Source organism: Polypterus senegalus, chromosome 8, assembly GCF_016835505.1.
Source record: "Polypterus senegalus isolate Bchr_013 chromosome 8, ASM1683550v1, whole genome shotgun sequence".
NCBI classification, from domain to species: domain Eukaryota; kingdom Metazoa; phylum Chordata; class Cladistia; order Polypteriformes; family Polypteridae; genus Polypterus; species Polypterus senegalus.
In genome coordinates, this window is record NC_053161.1 from 39,409,659 (window position 1) to 39,434,761 (window position 25,103).

At 40.9% G+C, this 25,103-nt stretch overlaps 1 protein-coding gene across 2 annotated transcripts in view; it reads left to right on the forward strand.

The window, feature by feature from the left end:
• The first annotated feature begins 690 nt into the window (after nt 1-690).
• Nucleotides 691-25,103, forward strand: part of ahcyl2b (adenosylhomocysteinase like 2b) — a 179,518-nt gene continuing 155,105 nt past the window's right edge. For both annotated transcript variants that reach the window (XM_039760982.1, XM_039760983.1), the window contains exon 1: nt 691-1,291. In XM_039760982.1, coding sequence (XP_039616916.1) covers nt 968-1,291 — 324 coding nt within the window. In that variant the 5' untranslated portion in view covers nt 691-967. The remainder of the gene's footprint in view (nt 1,292-25,103) is intronic.

Below are 25,103 nucleotides of genomic sequence, written 5' to 3' on the forward strand. Positions count from 1 at the left end.
GCTGCATTATATTTAGAACCTAGCTTCTCTGCAAATACCTACTTTAAAGCGTATTCACGCTGCTGTTATCCAAATGGTAAGTCGATGAGAATACAAAGTCTAAGGTATCTGACGCTACAGTTTTAGCCGTGCAAATTCTTGCCTGTGAGTTTGATATTTTCTTCCTTTAATTTTAGTTATGCTCCAGACGAAAACTGGCCTTTGACAACGTCAGAGCGGAACAAACACCGACTGCATGATAGAGTAATGATTATTTTGCATCTAAAATAGATTTGTTTATTCTTAAAGCAAAGCTTCAGGTAATTACATATATAGTACAAGTTATATTCATCAACGTTTGTGTTTATGCCTTCATGACTTTATATAAGACTAGAAGAAAATAACATTGTGTACTTTGTGAAGAATGCGTAAGAATGACTTTAGGACGACGTTTGCCAGTGACACTCCGTCCCACACATCCCTAATTACATGTATAGTCTGAAAAGCCGCCCCCACTTTCATCGGCACCTGGCCGAAGGCGTTTCTCCGCCTTGCCGGACCACCCCCTGCGTGATGTCTGACGTGCGTAAAGTGACTCAAAGCAGCGAGCAAGTACAGTATTTAAAAAAGGACTTGATGTCCCACAATCCTCCGGCAATAACAATTAGAGGGCGGTTATATTATCTAACGAGTTGTAGTTCACGGTGAACATCAAATATAAACGTTATGCTTTAATGCTTAATAAACAAATATATATATATATATATTCGTGGCTACTATAAAATCAAAACTAGCACCTTTTAATATAAAAACGTTATTTGTACTCCAAAAAGGAACCGCTTACGGAATGGAGACATCCAACGCAACAACGACTCGATGTTAAAGACTATGTTTCCCATGAAGCTACACTCGGTTTTGCCCCACCCACCTATTGCTCGTATCCGCTTTTGTATCTGCGTTGCGAGGGGGACTTTGAGAAACCGCAGCAATGTCGGTTCAGGTTGTAGCTTCGAAAATGGCCGAGGTCGAACTGAAAGACATTGGCGGCAAGGATGTACCCGCTGTGGCCCCACTGACACCGAAGGTGGAAGAGAAGCCGGTGGTTAAATGTGAGCCTGTCGTGTCCCCTACTACACCCGTGATTTCCAATGTAGCAGCAGCCGTGGATCCCACACTGCCGACCCCAAGCCCCAATCTCATGAAGATGCCGCAGGCTTCTGCGATGAAACGTACGGACCCGCAGCACAACGGCGGAGAAGCATTCATCAGCCCTGACGGTACGGTTACTGAGGCCCCAAGAACGGTGAAAAAGGTACGCTTCTTTTCAGCTTCCCGCATGTTACCCATTGTCAGTGGTGTGTACGTGGTGAAACCTTCCGCCGCAATTGTGAATTGCAGAAATTTGCTAGGATGGCCGTTAGCTGGTTATTGCCATTACACGGGGTTTGGGAGGGGGCACACGTTTACTCCTTCAGGCTATAGATTAAAGATTTAAATGTGTCAAATGATGATGTGAGCGATGATGGGACGAGGACCGCAGTGCGCCGCCCGTGGCGTTACGCGTCAGTGGCCACTACAGCTGGGAAAATAGGGATGCGGCACCTCTGGAAGCGGGCGGCATGCAGCCACTCTTTCTTCGGGACCGGGGGAAGAGGACTTGTGTTTAGCGTCTGCAGTTATATCGTGACGCCTTTCTTAACACACGGTTGAAATTTGTATCGGAATGTATTTTTCTATAAAGCGAAAAATAAGGAGTGATGCCCTTGTGTTTCCCACACCTGCATACTAGTCTTTTAGTGGTGCAGCAACAGGCATATTACTGAGCCGATGTGACAAATGCACACGAGGACCATTCTCCATGCCTTACCCATATCAATAATTAGTATTACGCAAGTGTTCGAATGTTTTTGGCCAATTCTTGACGTTTCGTTGGTTAAGACGTATTCATTTGTGCAATATTCCGCCTTTTTACAGACCTGTAGTACTTTATTTTACAAGTATGTTTGCAACTTGGAGGCAGGTAAATAACGATTTCCCCAGGTTTGTAGTGCGAGTCAGAAGTGGAGGTTGAGCCACCACTTTTAGTGGTCCTAGTGCAATAATTTATATGAAAGCCGTGTTGTTTTTTATACTGGTAATTTATGTAGTATACACCGATTTCTTTTTAATTTATTTATTGCTCTTAATCCATGGTGTGAGATGTAAATATCGGTAATTTTGCTAAGATTAGTGTTTCAAATATACAGTTGTTTACTAAGACTTGTTGAATATAAGGATATCCAGACTGTTTCAAGATTATCATGCCACCTTTATGTATCTAACGTTGCATACATACAGCATTCAAAGTTTGTATGCAAACTGAAAACATGTAGGACTACAGTGGGAATTTTTTCAGTAAAATGTTAGCAAAAACTATGAGTACAGGAAAAACAAGAAATATGTCAGTATGCACACAAGAGAATTAAGTAGCAATTAGATTTGCAAGTCTTTCACTTTACAAGCTGTATTTGTATGATATATACAGGTGTGTGTGTGTGTGTGTGTGTGTGTATATATGTGTGTATATATATATATATATATATATATATATATATAATATTATTATTATTTTTTTTTTTTTTTTCCTGCTGCCCTTGGCGGAATGGATTAAGATCTCCATAGTTTTCAGAAGTTCATTTGTGGAGAGCAGTATGAATTTTTCAATAGGTTCTTAGCAGGATTCAGATCAAAACTTTGGCAGAGCTACATAGTGACAATCATTTTAACATTAATAAACTACACTGTTGTTGATGAAGACGTTTTGTTTATTGATTATTGAAAGATCAGTTGTTGTTGAGTCATTCAGCTAATTCATGAAACTCTTCTGTAGTTTTTGCCCATGCTTGACACATTCCATTTTTACTTCACACTTAATGACATTTCTTTGCAGTGCTACTGAGAAGCACTGTCGTAACACAATTCTATGTATGTAGACTGTATGTATGGTGATAACTGGATTAAAATATATAATGAATTTGTGTCAGTCATAATTGTTTTGTTTTTTATGTCAGTAACTGGAAAACATTTTACTGCATCTATAAACTCATTTGCACTGTTGGTTAATAGCTTATTACAGGTACTGGGAATTCACATCACTCATGTGTTACTTCCTTGCATCAGGCAGCCATTTTCAGATGACCAGGATATAATTGACTCATTAATTATTTGTATTGCATGTGTGGAAATGACATTGGGAGGAGTACTCATCAGTATGTTGGCAGTAGGAAGTGGCTTCATAAAATATGCAGCAGAGTTAGAGGTAGTCAACAGGTGACACGCCGTGCTGGCCACTGTAATCTGTAGCACTTTCAGAGGTGCCCTACTTTTTGGCCTTGTAGTGATATCTCAACTAGTACAATCATTGTCTGAAAGGGCTTTCAAAACTAGGTAGTGTTTTTATGGTGAGATGTGCTTTTCATTACTTGAAGGGGAAAAAAAAAGAAAAGTATGTTTGTTAATCTAAGATATACCTTTTCTAATCTCTGATTTATCCCAACTTCATTTTGACTACTCTTTGGTCCACATTTCTGTGATCTTCATTAGGCTCATTTCCTGATGGAAATCTAATATATAAAGCAGAGTGTGTGTGTGTGAGTGTGTATGTTTGTTTGTTTGTCCACCATACAAATCTGCACCGGGCGTCCGATCACCACCAAACTGGGGATGGGACTCCTCTGTGACCAGGAGGAGGTCATTGGGGCATGTTTGGTTGGGAAAAATGTTCGTGGTGAAGCGGAGGGCACCTTTTCACTGACACAACGTTCGGCACATTTCCCCGTACTTATCATCGACAAGATGGCCGCACATTGCAACAGACGTTAATGGCGGCACCATCTAGCGGCACTTTTGGTCTCAGTGCTTCGCTATTTACCCATATTTCTTTAAATTGCCAACAGATGGCGCAAGTGTCCAAGTATGAGAAGTCTGCCTGCTTTGATCGGGTGAAGGGGAACTGCCGTATGGATGTAAAACGTGAACGACCCAGAAAGCATGATCGGCTGACACACCCACGTCTCCGCCGGTCACACTCCCACAATCACTGTATTTCATTTGCCAATGTCCATTATATGGAAGCACATTTGAACAGAGACTCCCCTTAAAAAGACAGCATCCTTCCCCTACCATTTTCCCCACACGCAGCAGCGGTTGTATGTCACTTCTCTCTGTAGTTACCATCGCCAACGTCCATTAGATGGCATCACGGTTCAACACAGATGCTCCTTAGAAACAGAGCATCCCTCCCTACCATTTTTCTCAGTATGGTTTCAGTGCTGCTCTTTCTCACTGGCTTTCCGTATTTGTGGTGCTATTTGCTCGCTTTCCGACTCGCAGTACGATTTCAGTGTTGCTCTTTCTGACTGACTGGTGCTATTTGTTCGCTTTCCGATGTATTGTAAATAAGGTAAATTCATCTCACTATGGTGCTTATTCCGTACGTAATACCATGTCACACATAATAATAGTCCTACTTTTCACTAATATACCCATGCCACCAAAAAAAAGACGTAGACTTGGAAGGTCTACTTCAGATGCCAGAAGAAAGTCTATTTCAACGGCATCTGAAACACCACAGCAGACAGAATCCAGAGTGGAGGAACTTAAAATAAAATGTGAATCAGAAAACTGTTTGTTTTATTTCTATGTTCTGTTTCTTTCATTTAGGAAATTCACCGGTTATAGATTCCCGGGCAATGCCGGGTACTCCTGCTAGTACTTTATATAAAAAAAAAAAAAGGGTTATAGATTCATCTAGTAGACCTGTTATTCCTATAGAAGACAAAATATTTTTGGCTTGTTACAATAGATAGTAATGTAATTATTTTTAAACAGTATTTATTAGAGCTTATGTATGTAGTATACTACAACAGATCCTTAAACAATCTTTACAGTTTTTTTTTGTTGCATTACAGAAGTTTCAAGTCTGGATCAGGGATAACTGTCACAATTATGCATTAGAGGATATGTTTTTACATTATTTTTATTTATGTGTGTGTGTTTATGTATGTATATGTTTTGTACTTTCTAAGCACAGATCCAAACAGAAGCAGAACAAATCAAGAATATTTGGGACACCAACTGGGTAGTCCCATTTTTAATTCCCTGATTTTCTTCTATAAACTTAAACAAGTGCCTTCTGGCAATAGCTAACATAGCTCTGCAGGATACAAACAGAAAATCAATTCAGCTTTTCAACTTTAGACGTAGCAACAAATGGAGGTCTTCCATAGAGCTCTCACATATCTGGAACTGGCATCAGAAAGACAACTCCGTGGAAGCAGCCGGGCTTTTTAAAATGGGAGGACCAGAAGAGGCAAAGCTAATTTCCCTCATTGGGAGGCTTCTGAGAGCTGCAGGTAAAAAAGGAGACACCGCGACTGCACCCCCTCTCACCCCGGTGGGTTACCATCTACCTCGAATGAGCCAGCAAGGAGATCCTCAGACGCACATGCGTGACAGTATGTAATATTTATGTAAACTGCTCAAGAAAATTAAATGAACACTTTGAAAACACATCAGATCTCAATGGGGAAAAAAAATCATGCTGACATCTATACAGATTTGGACTGGATAATGTTTTAGGAACGAAAGGATGCCACATCGTTTGATGGAAATACAAATTATCAACCTACAGAGGGCTGAATTGAAAGACACCCCGAAAATCTAAGTGAAAAAATGATGCGACAGGCTAGGTCCATTGTGCTGAAATTTCATTGCCGCAACTCAAAAGGTACAACACCCTAATATTGCAGCAACTCAGAATCATACTCTGTAGTTTATATGGCTCTTGCATGCTTGTATGCATGCCTGACAATGTCAGGGCATGCTCCTAATGAGATGACGAATGGTGTCCAGGGGGATCTCCTCCCAGATCTGGATCAGGGCATCACTGAGCTGGACAGTCTGAGGTGCAACCTGGTGATATCATATTGACCAAAACATAATGTCAAAGAGGTGTTCTATTGGATTTAGGTCAGGTGAACGAGGGGGCCAGTTAATGGTATTAATTTCTTTATCCTCCAGGAACTGCCTGCATACTCTCGCCTCATGAGGCCGGGCATTGTTGTGCACCAGGAGGAACCTAGGACCCACTGCACCAGCATAAGGTTTGACAAAGGGTCGAAGGATTTCATCCCAATACCTAATGGCAGTCAAGGTCCCTCCATGGATATGCCTCCCCAGACCATCGCTGAACCACCACCAAACCGGCCATGCTGATCGATGTTACAGGCAGCATAACGTTCCCCATGGCTTCTCCAGATCCTTTCACGTCTGTCACATGTGCTCAGGGTGAACCTACTCGCATTCATGAGAAGCATAGGGTGCCAGTGGTGGACCTGCCAATTCTGGTATTCTATGGTAAATGCTAATCAAGCGCCACGGTGCCGGGCAGTTTGCACAGGGCCCACTAGAGGATGTTGGACTATCAGGCCACCCACATGAAGTATGTTTCTGATTATTTGGTCAGAGACATTCACACCAGTGGCCTGCTGGAGGTCATTTTGTAGGGCTCTGGCAGTGCTCATCCTGTTCCTCCTTGCTCAAAGGGGCAGATACAGGTCCTGCTGATGGGTTAAGGACCTTCTTCAGCTCTGTCCAGCTCTCCTAGAGTAACTGCTTGTCTCCTGGAATCTCTTCCATGCCCATGAGACTGTGCTTGGAGACGCAGCAAACCTTCTGACAATGGCACGTATTGATGTACCTTCCTGGAGAAGTTGGACTACCTGTGCAACGTCTGTAGGGTTCAGGTATTGCCTCATGCTACCAGTAGTTACACCGACTGTAGCCAAATGCAAAACTAGTGAAGAAACAGTCAGAAAAGATGAGGAGGAAAAAATGTCAGTGGCCTCCTCTTGTTAAACCGTTCCTGTTTCGGGGGTCATCTCATTGTTGCTCCTCTAGTGTACCTGTTGTTAATTTCATTACCACCAAAGCAGCTGAAATGGATTAACAACCCCCTCTGCTACTTAACTGACCAGATCAATAGCCCAGAAGTCTCATTTACTTGATGCCATATTCTGATTAAAAAGTGTTCCTTTAATTTCTTTGAGCAGTATATGTATGTAGGTGTGTGTATATGTCTTCAAGTTTCTCCAAGGGTTTGAAAACTTTGTTGGCTTAATTTTGCCATATCCAGAAAAGTTGCTTTTAGTTTTTCTTTGGCCAGATTTCTAAAGAATGGTGCAGATGTGCTGAAAGTTTACCCACTACTTTAAATAATTATACTTTCGCCTTGAATTTACTCCATACAACAAAAACTAAAACATCAGGATTAGATCAGTCATCATCTATGAAAGAAGCAGGACAGAACTGCACATGGTGATAAGAAAAAATGTTCAACCCTCAGGTATAAATGGAGAAGACCTCCCTTATTTCACAATTTGTCCAACATGCAGAGAAGTTTCAATGAAAGCATAGTTTCCAGTATCTTGCCTTTCCTTCACTTGCATGATCATCTATATGCATGCATACATGGGGAGTCTGCCAAAAAATGGTGGAGTGCCCTCTCTGGGTTGCAGATGAGGTGCTTCCTCAAGCACTGGAGTTTATGTATCTCAGGATCTTGTTCATGAATGAGGAAAGAAGGGAACAGTAGATTGAGCAGCTGTGATGTTGTACTAGTGAATTGTAGTGAAGAGGGAGCTGGGCCAAAAGGCAAAACTCTCGATTTACGTTTCTACCCTGTCCTCTAGTGTCACAAGCTGTGGGTGATGACTGAAAGAGCTAGATAGATACAAGCGGCAGAAATGAGTTTCCTTTATATGGTGTCTGGAGATAGGATGAGGACTGCAGACATTCGGCAGGAGTTTAAAGTAGAGCCATTGTTCCTCCATATCATAAGGAACCAGTTGAGGTGGATGGAGTATCTGATTAGGATTGCTCCCTGGGGATGTGTTTCAGGTATGTCCATCCAGAAGGAGACCTCTGAGCAGACGCAGTACATGCTGGAGAGATTTTCTCTTATCTGGCTTGGGAATGCCTCAATTTCCACTGGAGGAGGTGGTGGTGGAAAAGGGGATCTCTGGGCAACATTGCTTAGACTTCAGCTCCCACACCAGGACCCAGAATAATGACAGAACATGAATGGATAGAATGTTATTAACTTAACCAATATGGTTTTTATGTTTGTGATACTTGAGTTTGGTACAGAAAATTTCTGAAAGTCCTTACCAATTTCTGAACGTGAAAAGTTTTCGTAGTTCTATGAATTCTTTGCTTAAATTTCACTACATATAGGGCTTTGTAATTTTTATTGAGTTGATCTTTAAGTAGTGCACATCAAATTATACCAAAGCAAAGCTGATGATTCCTATTTTGCAACCGCTGTGGACTTCCAAAATGAAGCCACTTTGGTTTAAATGTTACTTGTCTCTCCTGTAGTAGTGTATAACTTTGTTTCTTGTTGTTTGAGTATTGCAGCCAATTATTGGACTGCACTAGATTTTAAAATAGTGTATTTTTCTTTAGCTGGTATCCTGTCTTGTGCGACCCAATGCATGGATAGACACCAGTGCCCTGCAACACTAAAATTGGAATAAGCAGCTTCAAAAATGAATGGAGTACAGGTGCTGGTCATAAAATTAGAATATCATGACAAAGTTGATTTATTTCAGTAATTCCATACAAAAAGTGAAACTTGTATATTAGATTCATTCATTATCAATAAATCTATCAATCAACATTTTATTTATATAGCACATATTCATACAAAAAAATGTAGCTCAAAGTGCTTTACAAAATGAATAGAAAAATAGAAGACACAATAAAAGATAAACAGAAGTCAACATTAATTAACATAGAATAAGTAAGGTCCGATGGCCAGGGTGGAGAGAAAAAACAAAAAAAAAAAACTCAAGAGCTGGAGAAAAAAAATAAAATCTGTAGGGGTTCCAGACCACGAGACCGCCCAGTCCCCTCTGGGCAATCTACCTAACATCAGTCAAACTGTCCTCTTTGTATTTAGAGTTTTCATGGAAGGACCTGATGATGATGGTCACGTAGACTTCTGGCTTTCAGTCCATCAATGTTGGTGCATCATGATGCTTTGAGTGCGCCACCACCACAAAGAAACCGGAAAAAGAAACAGAAGAGAGAGTTGGGGTCAGTACGAATTTTAGAGCCACTGTGAATAGTTATTATGAAGAATTGAACATACAGAGTATCAGTATTAAGTTAAAGTGAAGTTATGAGAAGGCCATGTTAAAGTAATGTGTTTTCAGCAGTGTTTTAACGTGCTCTACTGTATTTGCCTGGCAAATTCCTATTGGCAGGCTATTCCAGATTTTAGGTGCATAACAGCAGAAGGCCGCCTCACCATTTCTTTTAAGTTTATTTTTTGGAATTATAAGGAGACACTCATTTGAAGATCTAAGGTTACGATTTGGAATATAATGTGTCAGGCATTCCGATATATAAGATGGAGCGAGATTATTTAAGGCTTTATAAACCATAAGCAGAATTTTAAAGTCAATCCTGAATGACACAGGCAACCAGTGTAGTGACATCAAAACTGGAGAAATGTGTTTGGATTTTCTTTTCCCAGTTAGGATTCTAGCAGCTGCATTCTGCACTCGTTGCAAGTGATTTATGTCTTTTGTGGGTAGTCCTGAGAGGAGTACGTTACAGTAATCTAGTCTACTGAAAACAAAAGCAAAAAAAAAAAAACATTACACACAGACTGATGTATTTCAAATGTTTATTTCTTTTAATTTTGATGATTATAACTGACAACTAATGAAAGTCCCAAATTCAGTATCTTGGAAAATTAGAATATCAATTAAGACCAATGCAAAAAAAGGATTTTTAGAAATGTTGGCCAACTGAAAGGTATGAACATGAAAAGTATGAGCCTGTACAGCACTCAATATTTAGTTGGGGCTCCTTTGGCCTGGATTACTGCAGCAATGCGGCGTGGCATGGAGTCGATCAGTCTGTGGCACTGCTCAGGTGTTATGAGAGCCCATGTTGCTCTGATAGTGGCCTTCAGCTCTTCTGAATTGTTGGGTCTGGCGTATTGCATCTTCCTCTTCACAATACCCCATAGATTTTCTATGGGGTTAAGGTCAGGTGAGTTTGCTGGCCAATCAAGAACAGGGATACCATGGTCCTTAAACCAGGTACTGGTAGCTTTGGCACTGTGTGCAGGTGCCAGGTCCTGTTGGAAAATGAAATCTGCATCTCCATAAAGTTCGTCAGCAGCAGGAAGCATGAAGTGCTCTAAAACTTCCTGGTAGATGGCTGCGTTGACCTTGGACCTCAGAAAACACAATGGACCAACACCAGCAGATGACATGGCACCCCAAACCATCACTGACTGTGGAAACTTTACACTGGACCTCAATCAACGTAGATTCTGTGCCTCTCCTCTCTTCAGACTCTGGGACCTTGATTTCCAAAGGAAATGCAAAATTTACTTTCATCAGAGAACATAACTTTGGACCACTCTGCAGCAGTCTAGTTCTTTTTGTCTTTAGCCCAGGCAAGACACTTCTGACGCTGTCTCTTGTTCAAGAGTGGCTTGACACAAGGAATATGCGACAGCTGCAAACCATGTCTTGCATACGTCTTTGCGTGGTGGTTCTTTAAGCACTGACTCCAGCTGCAGTCCACTCTTTGTGAATCTCCCCCACAGTTTTGAATGGGTTTTGTTTCACAATCTTCTCCAGGGTGCGGTTATCCCTATTGCTTGTACACTTTTTTTCTACCACATCTTGTCCTTCCCTTCGCCTCTCTATTAATGTACTTGGACACAGAGCTCTGTGAACAGCCAGCCTCTTTAGCAATGACCTTTTGTGTCTTGCCCTCCTTGTGCAAGGTGTCAATGGTCGTCTTTTGGACAACTGTCAAGTCAGCAGTCTTCCCTATGATTGTGTAGCCTACAGAACTAGACTGAGAGACCATTTAAAGGCTTCTGCAGGTGTTTTGAGTGAATTAGCTGATTAGAGTGTGGCACCAGGTGTCTTCAATATTGAACCTTTTCACAATATTCTAATTTTCCGAGATACTGAATTTGGGTCTTTCATTAGTTGTCAGTTATAATCATCAAAATTAAAAGAAATAAATATTTGAAATACATCAGTCTGTGTGTAATGAATGAATCTAATATACAAGTTTCACTTTTTGAATGGAATTACTGAAATAAATCAACTTTGTCATGATATTCTAATTTTATGACCAGCACCTGTACTTATTTGAGTCACACAGAGTACTAAACAAGGGAAAATTATTAAAATACTAACATACAAAATGACCATGTATATAGTCACACCCAGGGTCAGTACTTAGTCAGCCACCATTGACTGCTATTACTACCAGTATTCTTGTTTTGGGATAGGTCACTTTTAAAGACTGCTCTAATTATGATGAGGAAAGTGGTCTGTTTCTACTTAGAAAATTGCTATAGCTGTTTCAAGCTATTTAGAAAACTTTGATGAGCAGCAGTTGTGATGTCACAGATTTCAGATGTATTTAAAGTGAAGCATCTGGCCTGTGTAATGAATGACACTTATTTTATTTATTTTAAGCCACTAAGTGTGGCAATGCAGTGCACTTTGGATTATTGTCATGTTGAAACATTAGCTTCTTTCTGCATGTTTTTTTTTTTCCAGTTGCACTGCAGGATTTTATTCATCATTCCTCTGCTTTGTATACTGTATTTCTTTCTGTCATCATTGACAAGTTTAACAATCCATGCTGTGGAAAACATTTCTCTTATTGTGATGTTATGACCACTATGCTCAATGTGGGACCTAGCTTTTTGTTTTAACTACTGATTTATGTAACTCATTCATAGTCACATTTGGTCTTGCAGTAGCATCTCTTTTGAAGTTCTGTATTTATTTGGGAAAAAAAAGTTTAGAGGGATCAAATCTAGACAGCATGGCAGTAGTGTGTGAGTGTATCTGTGGTTGTGTTTTTATTGTAAAATTTGGACTGCTTTGTACGTGGAACATTCAGAATCTTTTGAAATGGTTTTGCACCCTTCCCCATACTTGTACATGACTATGATCAAAACTGTTTTGTATAGAATAACTTTTTAATGTTTGATGAAGATTTTATTAATCCTGAAAGAAATTTTCAGGATTATAGCAGAAGACGAAAAATGCACATATTTATGTAAAACAAGAATTATACTACTCTTAGGTTTGCTAACAAGGTATAATTATGCATATAACATGAATTATCTACAGGGAAATTAACAAAGTAAAGTATTTATTAAGTGTGAAGTGATTAGAGTTAAACGTAAGTTATAACTTTACAATAGAGAATGTCAGTCAGTGTCGCAATATATTACGCATAGCATTGTTGTGTGTTAAGACGTCTGCGTGACCTGTTCATTTCTATTTAACAGACCGAGAACAATACCTCCTTGGCTTAGGGGTGACTCATTATACAGGCTGATGGTAGAAATTATTTTAAATAGCACTTCTTGAAGCAATACAGTTACGTCATTCTGTTCCTGAAGGTGCTTCTCTGTTTAGCCAAAACCTCATATTGGGGGGGCTTGGGTAGGATGAGAGTCATTGACCAGAATAGTTAGTAGCTTCCCGTGTGACCTCTGCTGTACAACTTCCTGCAGTAAGTCCAATCTGACTCCTGAGATTGAGCTAGCCTTTTTGATCACTTTGTTTAATATGTGGGCAGTGGACATTTCCCCAGGACACTACAGCATAGAAGAATATGCTGGGCACTACAGACTGATAGAAAACTTGTAGGGTCACCTGCATACACCAAATGACCTCAGCCTGCACTATAAATAGACTTGACCCTTCCTGTATATAGCCTCTGTGTTGGTACTCCACTCATACCTGTCATTCAGATGCATTCTGAGGCATTTGTGTGCCGTCACTACCTCCACATCTTCACTGTCAATGAGAAACAGGGGCAGAGTAGGTTTGACCTTCCTTTGTCTTATTGATGTTGAGGTTCTGGTGGTTCAATTAGCACTATTAAACACAGTCCTCCATAGTGTTATGTGTTCATTTGTCTGCCCACTGCTTATATCTGTAACTTTGGCAGTGTTGTCCAAAAATATCTGTAGATGTGATTTGGCATTGTATCTAAAGTCCAATGGTACAGGGTAAACGGCAAGGGAACCAGTACAGTATGTGGAACTCTTGTGCTGCTCATGACCATTTCAGATACACAGATCTTAAGTCTCGCACACTGTCTGAAAGTTAGGTAGTCAGTTATCCATGAGGCAGTGGTAGAATCAGCCCTTATAGACCAGCATGTCTCCCCCAGTAGTTAGGTCTGTGTGGTGTTGAATGCCCTACAGAAGTCAAAAACACAATATCCCCACCATGCTACCCTGTTTCCCCAGACATGAGTAGGCTTTTACTTTAGTAGATAGATAACTGCATCGTTTATACCTTGTTTTCCTGATAGGTGAACTGCAGAGGGTGCATTGCTGTTCTGACCAGGGATTGCAAGTGAGACAATATTAGCATTTCCTAGGTCTTCATATTGTATGTGGTCAGATCCACCAAGCAGTAGTCATTTAAGACTTTTGGCTGTATTGCCATCGGGACAGGTACCACAGGATGTTTTCCAAAGAGCTTGAACCCTTTATAAGCATCAGACTCAGGACTGAAGATACATTGAAAAACTACACAGTTGGGATTTATAAAAGTTAAAATATTTACGGCAACTCTGAACCATCTGTACACAACATTTCGTAGAAACTGGGAAACACAGACGCCCTTGATCAAGTAGGTAAATGCAGTCGAACCAGCTAAATAATGACTTGCGTGTATAATTCATATCACTGAGCCATTATTAGAATGACTGTTGACTCGACAAATATATTTACACCACAGAAGTGATCATTATGATGTTCCTGTGGTAATGTGCGACCCGTGCATTACCAAATTTAAGATAAAGAAGCCTTCAACTTAAAGCAGCAGTATTTATACGGTTATAAGGAAGTGTGCTTACTGTTTGTGTGTTGAAGGCGCTGCCGCTGGGCCATCTAGCAGCTGAGTACTGTGGGGCGCGTTATGTCTGGACACTTGTGGAGCTGGTATAATGGCCAGTACAGGCTCCTCCGCTTGTGTTCAATTTTACATGCTGTTGTCCTCGCAGCCTGCCCAGCGCTGGCGGTTTAAAGTGCAGTACACTTGAAAGAAAAAGCCGGCATTTGAGTCAGAAATGGGGATCCCATAATGTAAATAAATGAATTTACTTACTGGTGAGTCGACAACGGGTGTGCTTGTATACAAAGTTGCTCGGGGCGTGTCACAGTGGTGTGTGAGGTAGATGGGGTGGCAGATTGGTTGGGCAATCTTGCCTGTTATATTTAAGGAGTTGCCTGCCAACAGGGGTCGTCAGTGGACTTTAAGGCGAGGTATGATTATGCACTGCTGAGCTATGGGAGGAGCAGTTGTGATTTTGGCAGCTTTGTACATATTCTTTTGTATATACAGTTATACTTGTATCTCCTAGTGATAATTTTTGGTGGAGGTATATTGTATACTAGCCAACCTGCGGTGTACCATACGCCGCATAATCAGGCCGGTTTTTTAATAATTTTTAAGCACAGGGAGAAAATTAACATTTGAAAAATCGGTAATGTAATAAATCCGCAAGAAAAGCAACATTGTAACAATGCACGGAACGAACCAACACACAGTCGTCCGTGCGGCGCTCAGGCATGGAGGGTGGAACGGGAGGAGAGGAGAAGGATGTCCACTCGCTCCCTCCATCATGCTAGTCTGCTGATTTCTCGTCCAGTATGCACTGCCTGCTCATGTGCCCACCTCCAACTCGTCACTTGAGTCGTTGTCGTCTTTGCACAGTCCAGATGCACCTGTGACTCACGTAGATTTTTCATTGCTTTGTGCGGTTTTGGCTGCCTTTCTATATATAATCCACCAAGACACCCGACCACGGTAGCAGTGAGGTGGGAGGGGGGTGTATACAAAGTGCAGGAGCATCTAAGAAAACGCATGTTTGTTGCGGATGCGAATTGCTGTATGTAGCGTGTAAAACAGTTTGCTATGGTGCACGCAGTCGTGCGTTGTAACCGAAAACTCGGTTTTTAAAGACTGCTCACTTCATTGTGTATACGACTGTAGGTGAATGAAAAGATGCAACTCTGGAGAGGGCAACATACAATACAGCGTTTTACACGCTGCATACAGCGATTTACATCCCTGACAAACATGCCTCTTCTTAGATAGTCCTGTCGCGTCCACCCTCGTTCTCAAAGCATACACACCACCTGGTCATGTGGTGCCTCTGTGTGAACCGGTCAGGCACAGAGAAGGTCAGCTGCCGAGAAAGCGTCTCGATTGTTGCAGGACCTACATTGGTGAAGCAGGTGAGACGGTAATGAAACAGAGGCACAGGGCTTATTGGTTTTTAAAGACTGCCCCCTTCATTGGGTTTTAACCAATGCACAGAATGAACCAACACATAATCGTCCGTGCGGCGCTCAGGCGCAGAGGGTGGAACGGGAGGAGAGGAGGACATCCACTCCGCTCCCTTCGTCATGCTAGTCCAGTATACACTGCCTGCTCATGTGCCCACCTCCAACTCGTGTCTCGAGTTGTTGTCGTCTTTGCACAGTCCAGATGCACCTGTGACTCACGTAGACTTTTCATTGCTCTGTGCGGTTTTGGCTGCCTTTCTATATATAATCCACCAAGACACCCAACCACGGTGGTAGCGAGGTGGGAGGGGGGTGTGTACAAAGTGCAGGAGCATCAAAGAAGACGCACGTTCGTTGCGGATGCGAATTTCTGTATGTAGCGTGTAAAACAGTTTGCTATGGTACACGCGGTCGTGCGTTGTAACCGAAAACTCTGTTTTTAAAGACTGCTCACTTCATTGTGTATACGACTGTAGGTGAATGAAAAAATGCAACTTTGGAGAGGGAAACGTACAATACAGCGTTTTACTCGCAGCATACAGCGATTCACATTCGCGACAAATTGTTTTACACGCTGCATACAGCGATTTACATCCCTGACAAACATGCCTCTTCTTAGACAGTCCTGTTGCATCCACTCTCGTTCTCGAAGCATACACACCACCTGGTCATTTGGTGCCTCTGTGTGTACCGGTCAGGCACAGAGAAGGTCAGCTGCCGAGAGAGCGTCTCGACTGTTGCAGGGCCTGCATTGGTGAAGCAGGTGAGACGGTAATGAAACAGAGGCACGGGGCTTATTGGTTTTTAAAGACTGCCTCCTTCATTGGGTTTTAACCAATGCACGGAACGAACCAACACACAATCGTCCGTGTGGCGCGGAGGGTGGAACGGGTAGAGAGGAGAAGGACATCCACTCCACTCTCTTAGTCATGCTAGTCTGCTGATTTCTTGTTCAGTATACACTGCCTGCTCATGTGCCCACCTCCAACTCATCACTCGAGTCGTTGTCGTCTTTGCACAGTCCAGATGCACCTGTGACTCACGTAGACTTTTCATTGCTCTGTGCAGTTTTGGCTGCCTTTCTATATATAATCCACCAAGACACCCAACCACGGTGGTAGCGAGGTGGGAGGGCGGTGTGTACAAAGTGCAGGAGCATCCAAGAAGACGCATGTTTGTCGTGGATGCGAATTGCTGTATGTAGTGTGTAGAACAGTTTGCTATGGTGCACATGGTCGTGCGTCATAACCGAAAACTCGGTTTTTAAAGACTGCTCACTTCATTGTGTTTTAACCTCAGTTGTAAAGGAATGTTTTAATGATCGCATGGGATACCCCTCGCAAACAGTTTTACACGCTGCATATGCCGATTCACCTCCGCGGGAAACATGTCTCTATGAACAGTCAACGTGGGTCGGAGCTGCATGTGACCTCTACGACAGACGAATATAAATGACGCCGGTTTTTCTGTGTCATCACGTCTGAGTTGGTGGGTGTGGCTCTGTGAGTTGTCGTATCCAATGGTCTTGGAGTTGGTGGGCGTGGCTCCTTCCTGCGTGCGCCATAGGTGTCTCACTTGTCGGCGTCTTAGTGAATCCACGCCCCTTCCGGCGTGCTTTCCATGGTTGTCTTGCCTTAGTGAATTATATATATAGATACTTATTTGGTACTGGGAGAGTTTTGATTTTGGGTTTGGTCCAGTTGTTTTTTTCTTTTTATATATACACACTTGTTTTTGTTCTTGTGCATTTTTTTTTCTTTTCCTGTTGGAGGAGCTTCTTGAGCCAGAGATAAAGGAAGACTACCTTCATTGTTGGAGTGTGTGTAGTTTTTGTAGGAGTGCACTGTTTTTGTAAATACACCATATTTTTCCTTTTGTGTTTTTATTCATTTCTGAAGAAGTGTCAGTGCTGAAGGACTGTGCCTCAATGTCCGCCTGACACTACTGCCTTTTTGGTTGTACAGCACTCTTGTAAATAAACTTGCACCATTCACCCTTAAATTTTTGTCTGTGTCTAATCTCTCCAATGATCCTGTTTGGTTCATAAACTATCGGATGTCCAGAGTGTAGGCTGAGCCCTCTTTCCCATTACACGGGATATCACAGTTCCCTTTTACGAAAGTCAGTGCTGCATGTTTGCCCTAAAGAAGTTTTCTGGTTTCTATAGGCTGCTTATAGAGGCTACCTGGAACTGGCGTACAGGTTAGTAATATCTAAACCATGATTCGCTTCATATCACTTACTGTGCTGGAAACAATTAACTGAGCAGAGATGCACTACATCCAGTTTTCATATGATGTGGGTATACAAACATACATAAAACATGAAATATTTTTGCCAACATATAAAGGAAATTTGCAGCATTGTCTGGTTTCCCCAATGTTATCGGACCACTTTATTGCATTCATTAGATCATTAGAACAACCTAGACAACAACAGGCCTTTCAACCCAACAAAGTTCACCAGTCCTATCCACTTAATTCTTCTAAACAAAGTATCAAGTTTAGTTTTGAAAGTCCTTTAACTCCTACACTTTACCACACTACTTGGTAGCTTATTATTTATGGTTATCTGTGTAAACAAAAAACATCCTAAAACTTGTGCAAATTTACCCTTAACCAGTTTCCAACTGTGTTCCATACTCTTGATGAACTTATTTTAAAATAAGTCTCGATCCACTGTACTAATTAATTCTCTTCATAATTTTAAACACTTTTTTTTAATCATGTTACCTCTTAATCGTCTTTTGCTTAAACTGAAAAGGCTCAGCTCTTTTAATCTTTCTTCATAATGTATCCCCTGGAATCGGCCTAGTTGCTCTTCTCTTGACTTTTTCTAGCGCTGCTATGTCTTTTTTGTAACCCGGAGACCAAAACTACACACAGTACTCCAGATGAGGCCTTACCAGTGCGTTATTAAGGTTGAGCATAACCTCCTTGGACTTGTACTCTACACATCACTCTATATACCCTAACATTCTGTTATCCTTCTTAATGGCTTCTGAACCCTCTCTGGAAGTTGATAGTTTTGAGTTCACTATGACTCCCAAATGCTTCTCATAAGGTGTACTTTCAATTTTTAGATATCCCATTGTGTATTCAAACTAACATTTTTTGCTTCCTTTGTGTAATACTTTATATTTACTGACATTTAAGTTTCATCTTCACAAGAGGCAGAACCTCTATTTTTCCCTGTTGATTCTGGTGTTCATCAGTGACATTCATGTCTGGTGACTCTTGAAGTCAGTAGGCTGATTGGGAGTGTATGGGGGTTCATGAGGTCTATCCTTATTAGAAAATACCAAATCTAGACAGGCTTCACCTTGGTGTTTTAACATACTGTTTTTTAACACAGTCACTGATTATGTCTGAAAATGCCTGCTCCTGTGCTCTGCTATTTGCAAGATTATCTTAGTTAATATTCGGGTAGTTTAAACTCCCTCATTACTTGCTTTTTTAATATTACCTCTTTCCCTAATGCTTTCTAGGCAAAGCCACATGTCCTCGCTTAGATGGGGCTTGTTGTCCAGCTGAAGAGGATTTATGTTTAAATTCTGTTTGACATAAACCGCAGCCCCACCTCCTTTTCTGTTCAGTCTTTCCTACCTAAAAATGTGTATCCCTCTGTTATACTAATTCCCATTTTTATTTAGCCAGGTTTCTGTTTTTGTTATATCATAATTACAGTATGCTCCTCTGCAAACAACTCCAACTTATTTGTTTTATTGTTGATACTTCTAGCATTAAGGCAAGCTATTTTTAATGTGTTACATGCTTTACTTGTAATTTCTACCTCAATGATTAATTGTAAATTATTGTGCATTTTTATTTTACACTATTGCTCCTCCTTGTACAGTCCTAAACCTGGCCTGTCCTAGACTCCCTTCACCTATTTCCATAGTTTAAACAATCCTCCACGCATTAGTGCCCTTCTGGTTCAGAAGTAACCCATTGTGGTGGAACAGTTCCCATCTGATCCAAAAGGAATCCCAATGACCCATGAACCTATAACCTTTTGCCCTACACCAAGATTTGAGCTATGCATTAAGCCTTCTAATCACCTCAATCTTACCTGGACTGGTAGCCAACTCCTCTTCCAGTTCAGTGACTTTGAGCTTGAGGTGCTGGATCATCTAAAAAGTCCAGTATCCAAAAGGACTTGCATTGCACTGGCTCCATTATTAAAGTTTGAGTTAGAATTACTAAAACTGCCGCTCTTCCCTGTAACACTTTTCGTTAAAATTTGTGTTAAACCTAAACTTTTTGCAATCATTCACTTTCTTTTTATTGTATGTATAGTTCATATATGCAATTGATTCGAACTGTGTTGATTTGGATTTACTTTTATGGACTTTTCCTTGACTGGGTTTGCAGCCTCGGGGACAACCGAATCTTTCTGTGGCACACTGGACGAGCCCTATGCACATTTCTTTGCACCGTGACGATCTACAAGCTGGGAATGGTCTGTCTTCTTGATGATATTTTATACACTGGATTGCTCTCGATTCCTTCTGTATGTGCTTAATGACTAAGAAATGATCTGAGGTTTACACCCAGCTTGATGCGGCTCTGGGCGATCCTGCCTGTAATACCCAGCGTTATATGTATGTGGCAGTATGTTGGAACCTCCGAATTTCGGTATCAAAATGTACATTTTGTAATATCTCCTACGCTTTTTCTGCTGCTTGCCGCTCATCTGCGCCTCCCATCTCACTTTCTCTTCTGTGCTGCTTCTCTGCTACTATCAGATAAGTATTGCTCTCTACTATGATAAAATACTCTTGTGACAAACTCCTTCATATTGAACAGTTTGTCCAGAGCAAATGGTCAGACTGTAGTGTCCTAAAAGGCAATGGTATTGTGTGGCGCCCAAAATATTTACATCACGGGTCAGGCCACCGCAACAGCTGGGCTGCGAATGAAAACTTCACCGGCAGCATTTGCTCAGGAATATGCTGTCCTACTCACGGCATTGGCAAGAGGAGTGTCAGTGTGCCAAATCTACAATATGTTAAAATAAACTCTGGTCATGGATCTGCGCACAAATCTGCATAGCTTTGGAAGTAAACTAGAGCACACTGTGGAAACCCAGCAGGAAAACATGTAAACTCCAATCATGGAATACCAGCGACATGACTCCCTGCGAGAGTGCTCCGCCACCATGACGCCTCCATGTGTGTAATTATTAACAGTATTCATTATTTAAACGAAATTAACGATTTATCTGTAAAATGTAACATACATGCTTTAATGCGTTTCATCATTAAAGTGATATCAAGTATAAATCTAAGGATTCTAAATGTGCAGATTTAGAATTTTGCTGCTACTTTCAGATCAGGAGAAAGTCCCAGAAGCTGGTAGCGATTAAAAACTGGGATGACGTTTACGACGGTCTGCTTTAATGATAAAGTAAACTATGACGTTAAAGTGGACATTTCAAGGTTAAAGCCAAAATTTCCACTTTAATCACAAAATACACCCTTTCACCATGTCTTTTTTTTTTTTGCAACCTCACAAAAGCAAGGCAACGTACAGCCACTGAGGAAAAAAAATAAGGACGGCACAAAAGATGGTTTGTGAAACTTTTAAAATGTGTTGTGTCATTACAATGGGGAATATGCAACACTTAAATATATAAGCACCACGATTGCATCTGTATGTCGGCATTTTGCTTCACCACATTGAACCATTCATCAAATATCGAAGCACGTACATCGATCCCATAGGATCCGCATAGCAACTTTGTCACATGTAGATAGTAAACAGAGACTCTGACGTCACATTCCAACTTATATCACACTGCGCCCCCCGACTCTTTGCTGGTACTGCAACTCACGCACGAGTCACGTTCATTTCTGAGGACCTGCTCAGAGGACGCGTGAAATGAATGCTGGGAACGTGTGGCAGCCATGATGTGGGTGCGTGTGCTTTCTGAGTGTGAAGTATAAACAATCCCTTAGACTGGCCTCTGACCATCAAAGGGCTGACAGGGATTCACGAACTGCAACCAAGAATACACATTATGGCAGAATAATACAAAGAGGCCATGATAACCCAAGGGTTTTGTTCTCTGTAGTGAATAAATGACTTTAACCTGCATCTGGCCCAAATACCTCCTCTAATGAAGTCTGTGAAAAATTCCTCCACTTTTTCCGCAATAAAATGAAAGATCTAAATAATTCAACTAACATAAATCCATCATCCATTTATATTCTTCCCTGTCTTCTCACTCCATCCAGCTCTTTTTCTAAATTTACACCAGTCACATCGGCATTTGTTAATAACCTGCTTTGTAAGATGAGGACAACTACTAGTGTACTGGACCCCATCCCCACCACACTTCTTAAATCCTGCCTTCATGCTATAACCCCGACTGTTATGACAATAATCAATACATCCCTCGACACTGGGAAGCGACTTCAAAAATTGCTTCTGTAACCCCCATGTTAAAAAAAAAAAAAAGAGCCTGGTCTTGATGGTGATAATCTTAATTTCCGGCCTATTTCCCACTTACCTTTTCTATCAGAAGTTCTTGAGCGTGTTGTAGCCTCCCAGCTCACCAATTACTTAACCTCTAATAATTTGATGGAACCCTTTCAGTCTGATTTCAAAGCTCAGCACAGCTGTGACACTGCTGTTCTTCAGGTAACCAATGATTTGCTTATGGCAGCAGACTCTGGACAAACCAGCATATTAATTCTGTTAGACCTCAGCACAGCATTTGACACTGTCAGACATGACATTCTACTGTCCAAAATGGAGAACATGCTGGGTATCTCCGACACTGCCCTCCAGTGGTTCAAGTCCTATCTGACTGATAGGCAAGAGTTTGTTAGTCTTGGCAACAGCAGATCCAGCTCGGCGCCAGTCACACAAGGAGTTCCTCAGGGCTGTGTCCTCGGCCCTCTTCTCTTCTGTAATTTATATGCTTCCCCTTGGCCATATTATTCATAGCTATGGACTGGGTTATCATTTTTATGCAGCTGACACTCAACTCTATTTAAATGTCAAAGTGCAACTTCATCAGAGTTTTCTCAGCGCACATCTTGCTTCATTGAAATTTAAACCTGAATAGAGCAGAACTCTGTAAAATTAAATTGCAACAAAACTGAACTCCTGCAAATTGGCACTAAATTGCTACTTAAGAAAATGAGTCCCTTTTCAGACACTCTTGATAGTGATTTCATCAGACCTTCTTCTGATGCAAGGAATCTTGGTGTCATTTTTGATTCCTCCCTTTCTTATTCTGCCCACAAAAACCACATTAAGAAACTTTCTTACTTTCACCTCCGTAACATATACCATGTTCACTCATTCCTCTCCCTTTCTAATACTGAGAAACCTGTCCATGCTTTTATCACATCCTGCATCTATTATTGTAACTCACTGCTGGTAGGTGCCCCTTCTAATCTTATATCACAGCTCCAGTTGATTCAAAACTCTGCTGCAAGAGTCCTTACTCGACCAGCAACAGTGAGCACATCACACCCATCCTGCTTTGCCTTTGTTGGCTCCCTGTGTTTTACAGGATTGAATATAAAATTCTATCAATAGCCTACAAAACTTTAAATGGCTTTGTACCAGATTACATCAGTGACCTTCTAAATCACTATGCTCCTGTTTGCCTACTAAGGTCCTCTGATTCTGGAAAGCTTGTTGTGCCTTGCACTAACTTGCATTCTATGGGTGACAGGGCCTTCAGCTCCATAGCTACCAGACTTTGGAATGACATTCCGAAATTAATTAGATCAGCTGACTCCATTCATTCTTTTAAAAAACAACTTAAAACTCATCTATTTAGGAAGGCTTTTAACTTAACATTCTGCCCTTTCTTTCAGTTTACCTCTCTGTCCAGGTGCTCAGGATAATTTGTGTGTCTGTTAGCATCTTCCTTTGGCGCTTGGGCACGACCCCTGAAGCAGCCGCAGCAGGAGCAGATTGTTTTGAAGCCATGACGAAGGGCTTGACTATGCACAAAGATAAACGCAAAAGAGCACAAAAGTTAACTCTTTACACAGCGAAACATGTTGGTGCTGAATGAGCGAGACAAGACTTCCTGGTTAACGTAGCGGAATTGAATTCAACGCTCTGTCGCTGAGCCAATCAGCACACAGGAACTTAACTGTGTGGTCTGATTGGGTAGCTTCTCAGCCATCCGCCAATAGCATCCCTTGTATGAAATCAGCTAGGCAAGCCAACTGAGGAAGCATGTAACAGAAGTAAAAAGACCCATTGTCCGCAGAAACCCGCAAAGCAGCGAAAAATTCATTTTATATATTTAGATATGCTTTCATATAAAATCCGCGATAGAGTGAACCCGTGAAAGTCGAAGCGCGATATAGCAAGGGATTACTGTATATTTTCAGAAATATTGTTTTTTTAATCCGGCAATCTCTAGCAAAAGTTTACAATTTTTGGTGGTTGTGGGAACCAAATCGCCTATTTCTCATAGGTTCAAATATATTGACATTTGTGCCTTTCAGATTTGTGCTGTTTTCTAGCTTAATATTTGTTGAAAGTTACATGGATAAGTTATTAAATTCAAGATTTCAAAGTATTTTTGGAATGGCTGGATTGTACCATGTCATCTATTTTGAGCACATTTCTACTGCATAAGACAGTGTAAGTTTAAGTGCAAATAACTTGTGCATAACAAACATTTTAAACAAAAGTAAAATCATATTTGAGAGAGTCATTTGTATGTAATTGGTATTTTTTGGAAGTCTTCTTTGAGTTGAAGAGAACATGCATCTATGGCATTTTATTCATTATTCCATAACAGTGTTGTTTTAATTAAACACTTGACTAAAGTTAAAATGCAGAAACATCAATAGCTGAAATGACAAGGGGAATTAGATAACTGTATTGGATGCATTATATAGTTCAGTTGAATAATATCTTTTTTTAGTACTTTCAAGATGTTGTCTTTATTTAAAAATACATAATCTGAATTAATTCTATTGCAAAACCTATTTTTTATTCCCCTATTTTATAGTACCTTAATGGCATTATCCTTGACATGATATAAGAATATTTTCTTAGTATTGCGCCTTTACACGTTACTTTAAAGGACTGGTTGGTACAACAGTGGGTAGCGTTACTGTTCAATAGCTCTAAGAGACCCAGTTTCAATTCCCAAACCAGTTTCCCATGGAGTTTAGATGTTCATAAGGGATCTGTTGGTTCCTCACTACTAAGAATTGTGGACACCAACAGATCACTGAATTGATTAATTTAACGTTGAATTAGATCGTCCAAATGGAGGAGAGAATTTTTAGACAATGAAACATGTTCATGGACTGTATTTATAAACACTTGTGTCAGTGCCGGTCTAACTAAAACCAATGTCACATTATGTGACTTCTAGTTGTTGGGTATGTCAGACACTCTGTCTGCAGTAGTTGTTGGTGATCCATTCCAATTTACATGTCTGAAAAGCATCGGGCATTTCAGTTTTAGTGACTGTGTACTGATTTTCCTGTACTGTCTTGCTCACTTCTTTATCTGACAGCCAGTAGTATGCTGCCTGACAGAGCTGATGCTGTATGATTGGTTAACAGGTACAGTTAATTCAACCTCAATCTTGGCCCTTTGTTTCTTTTTTTTCATACAATCATGGTATATGTAAAACATGAAACATCAGACAGACAAGCTTATCTTCTATTTGTGAGGTCCAAAACGCCCACATTCCTTATTCTTCATCACTGTGTTCTATG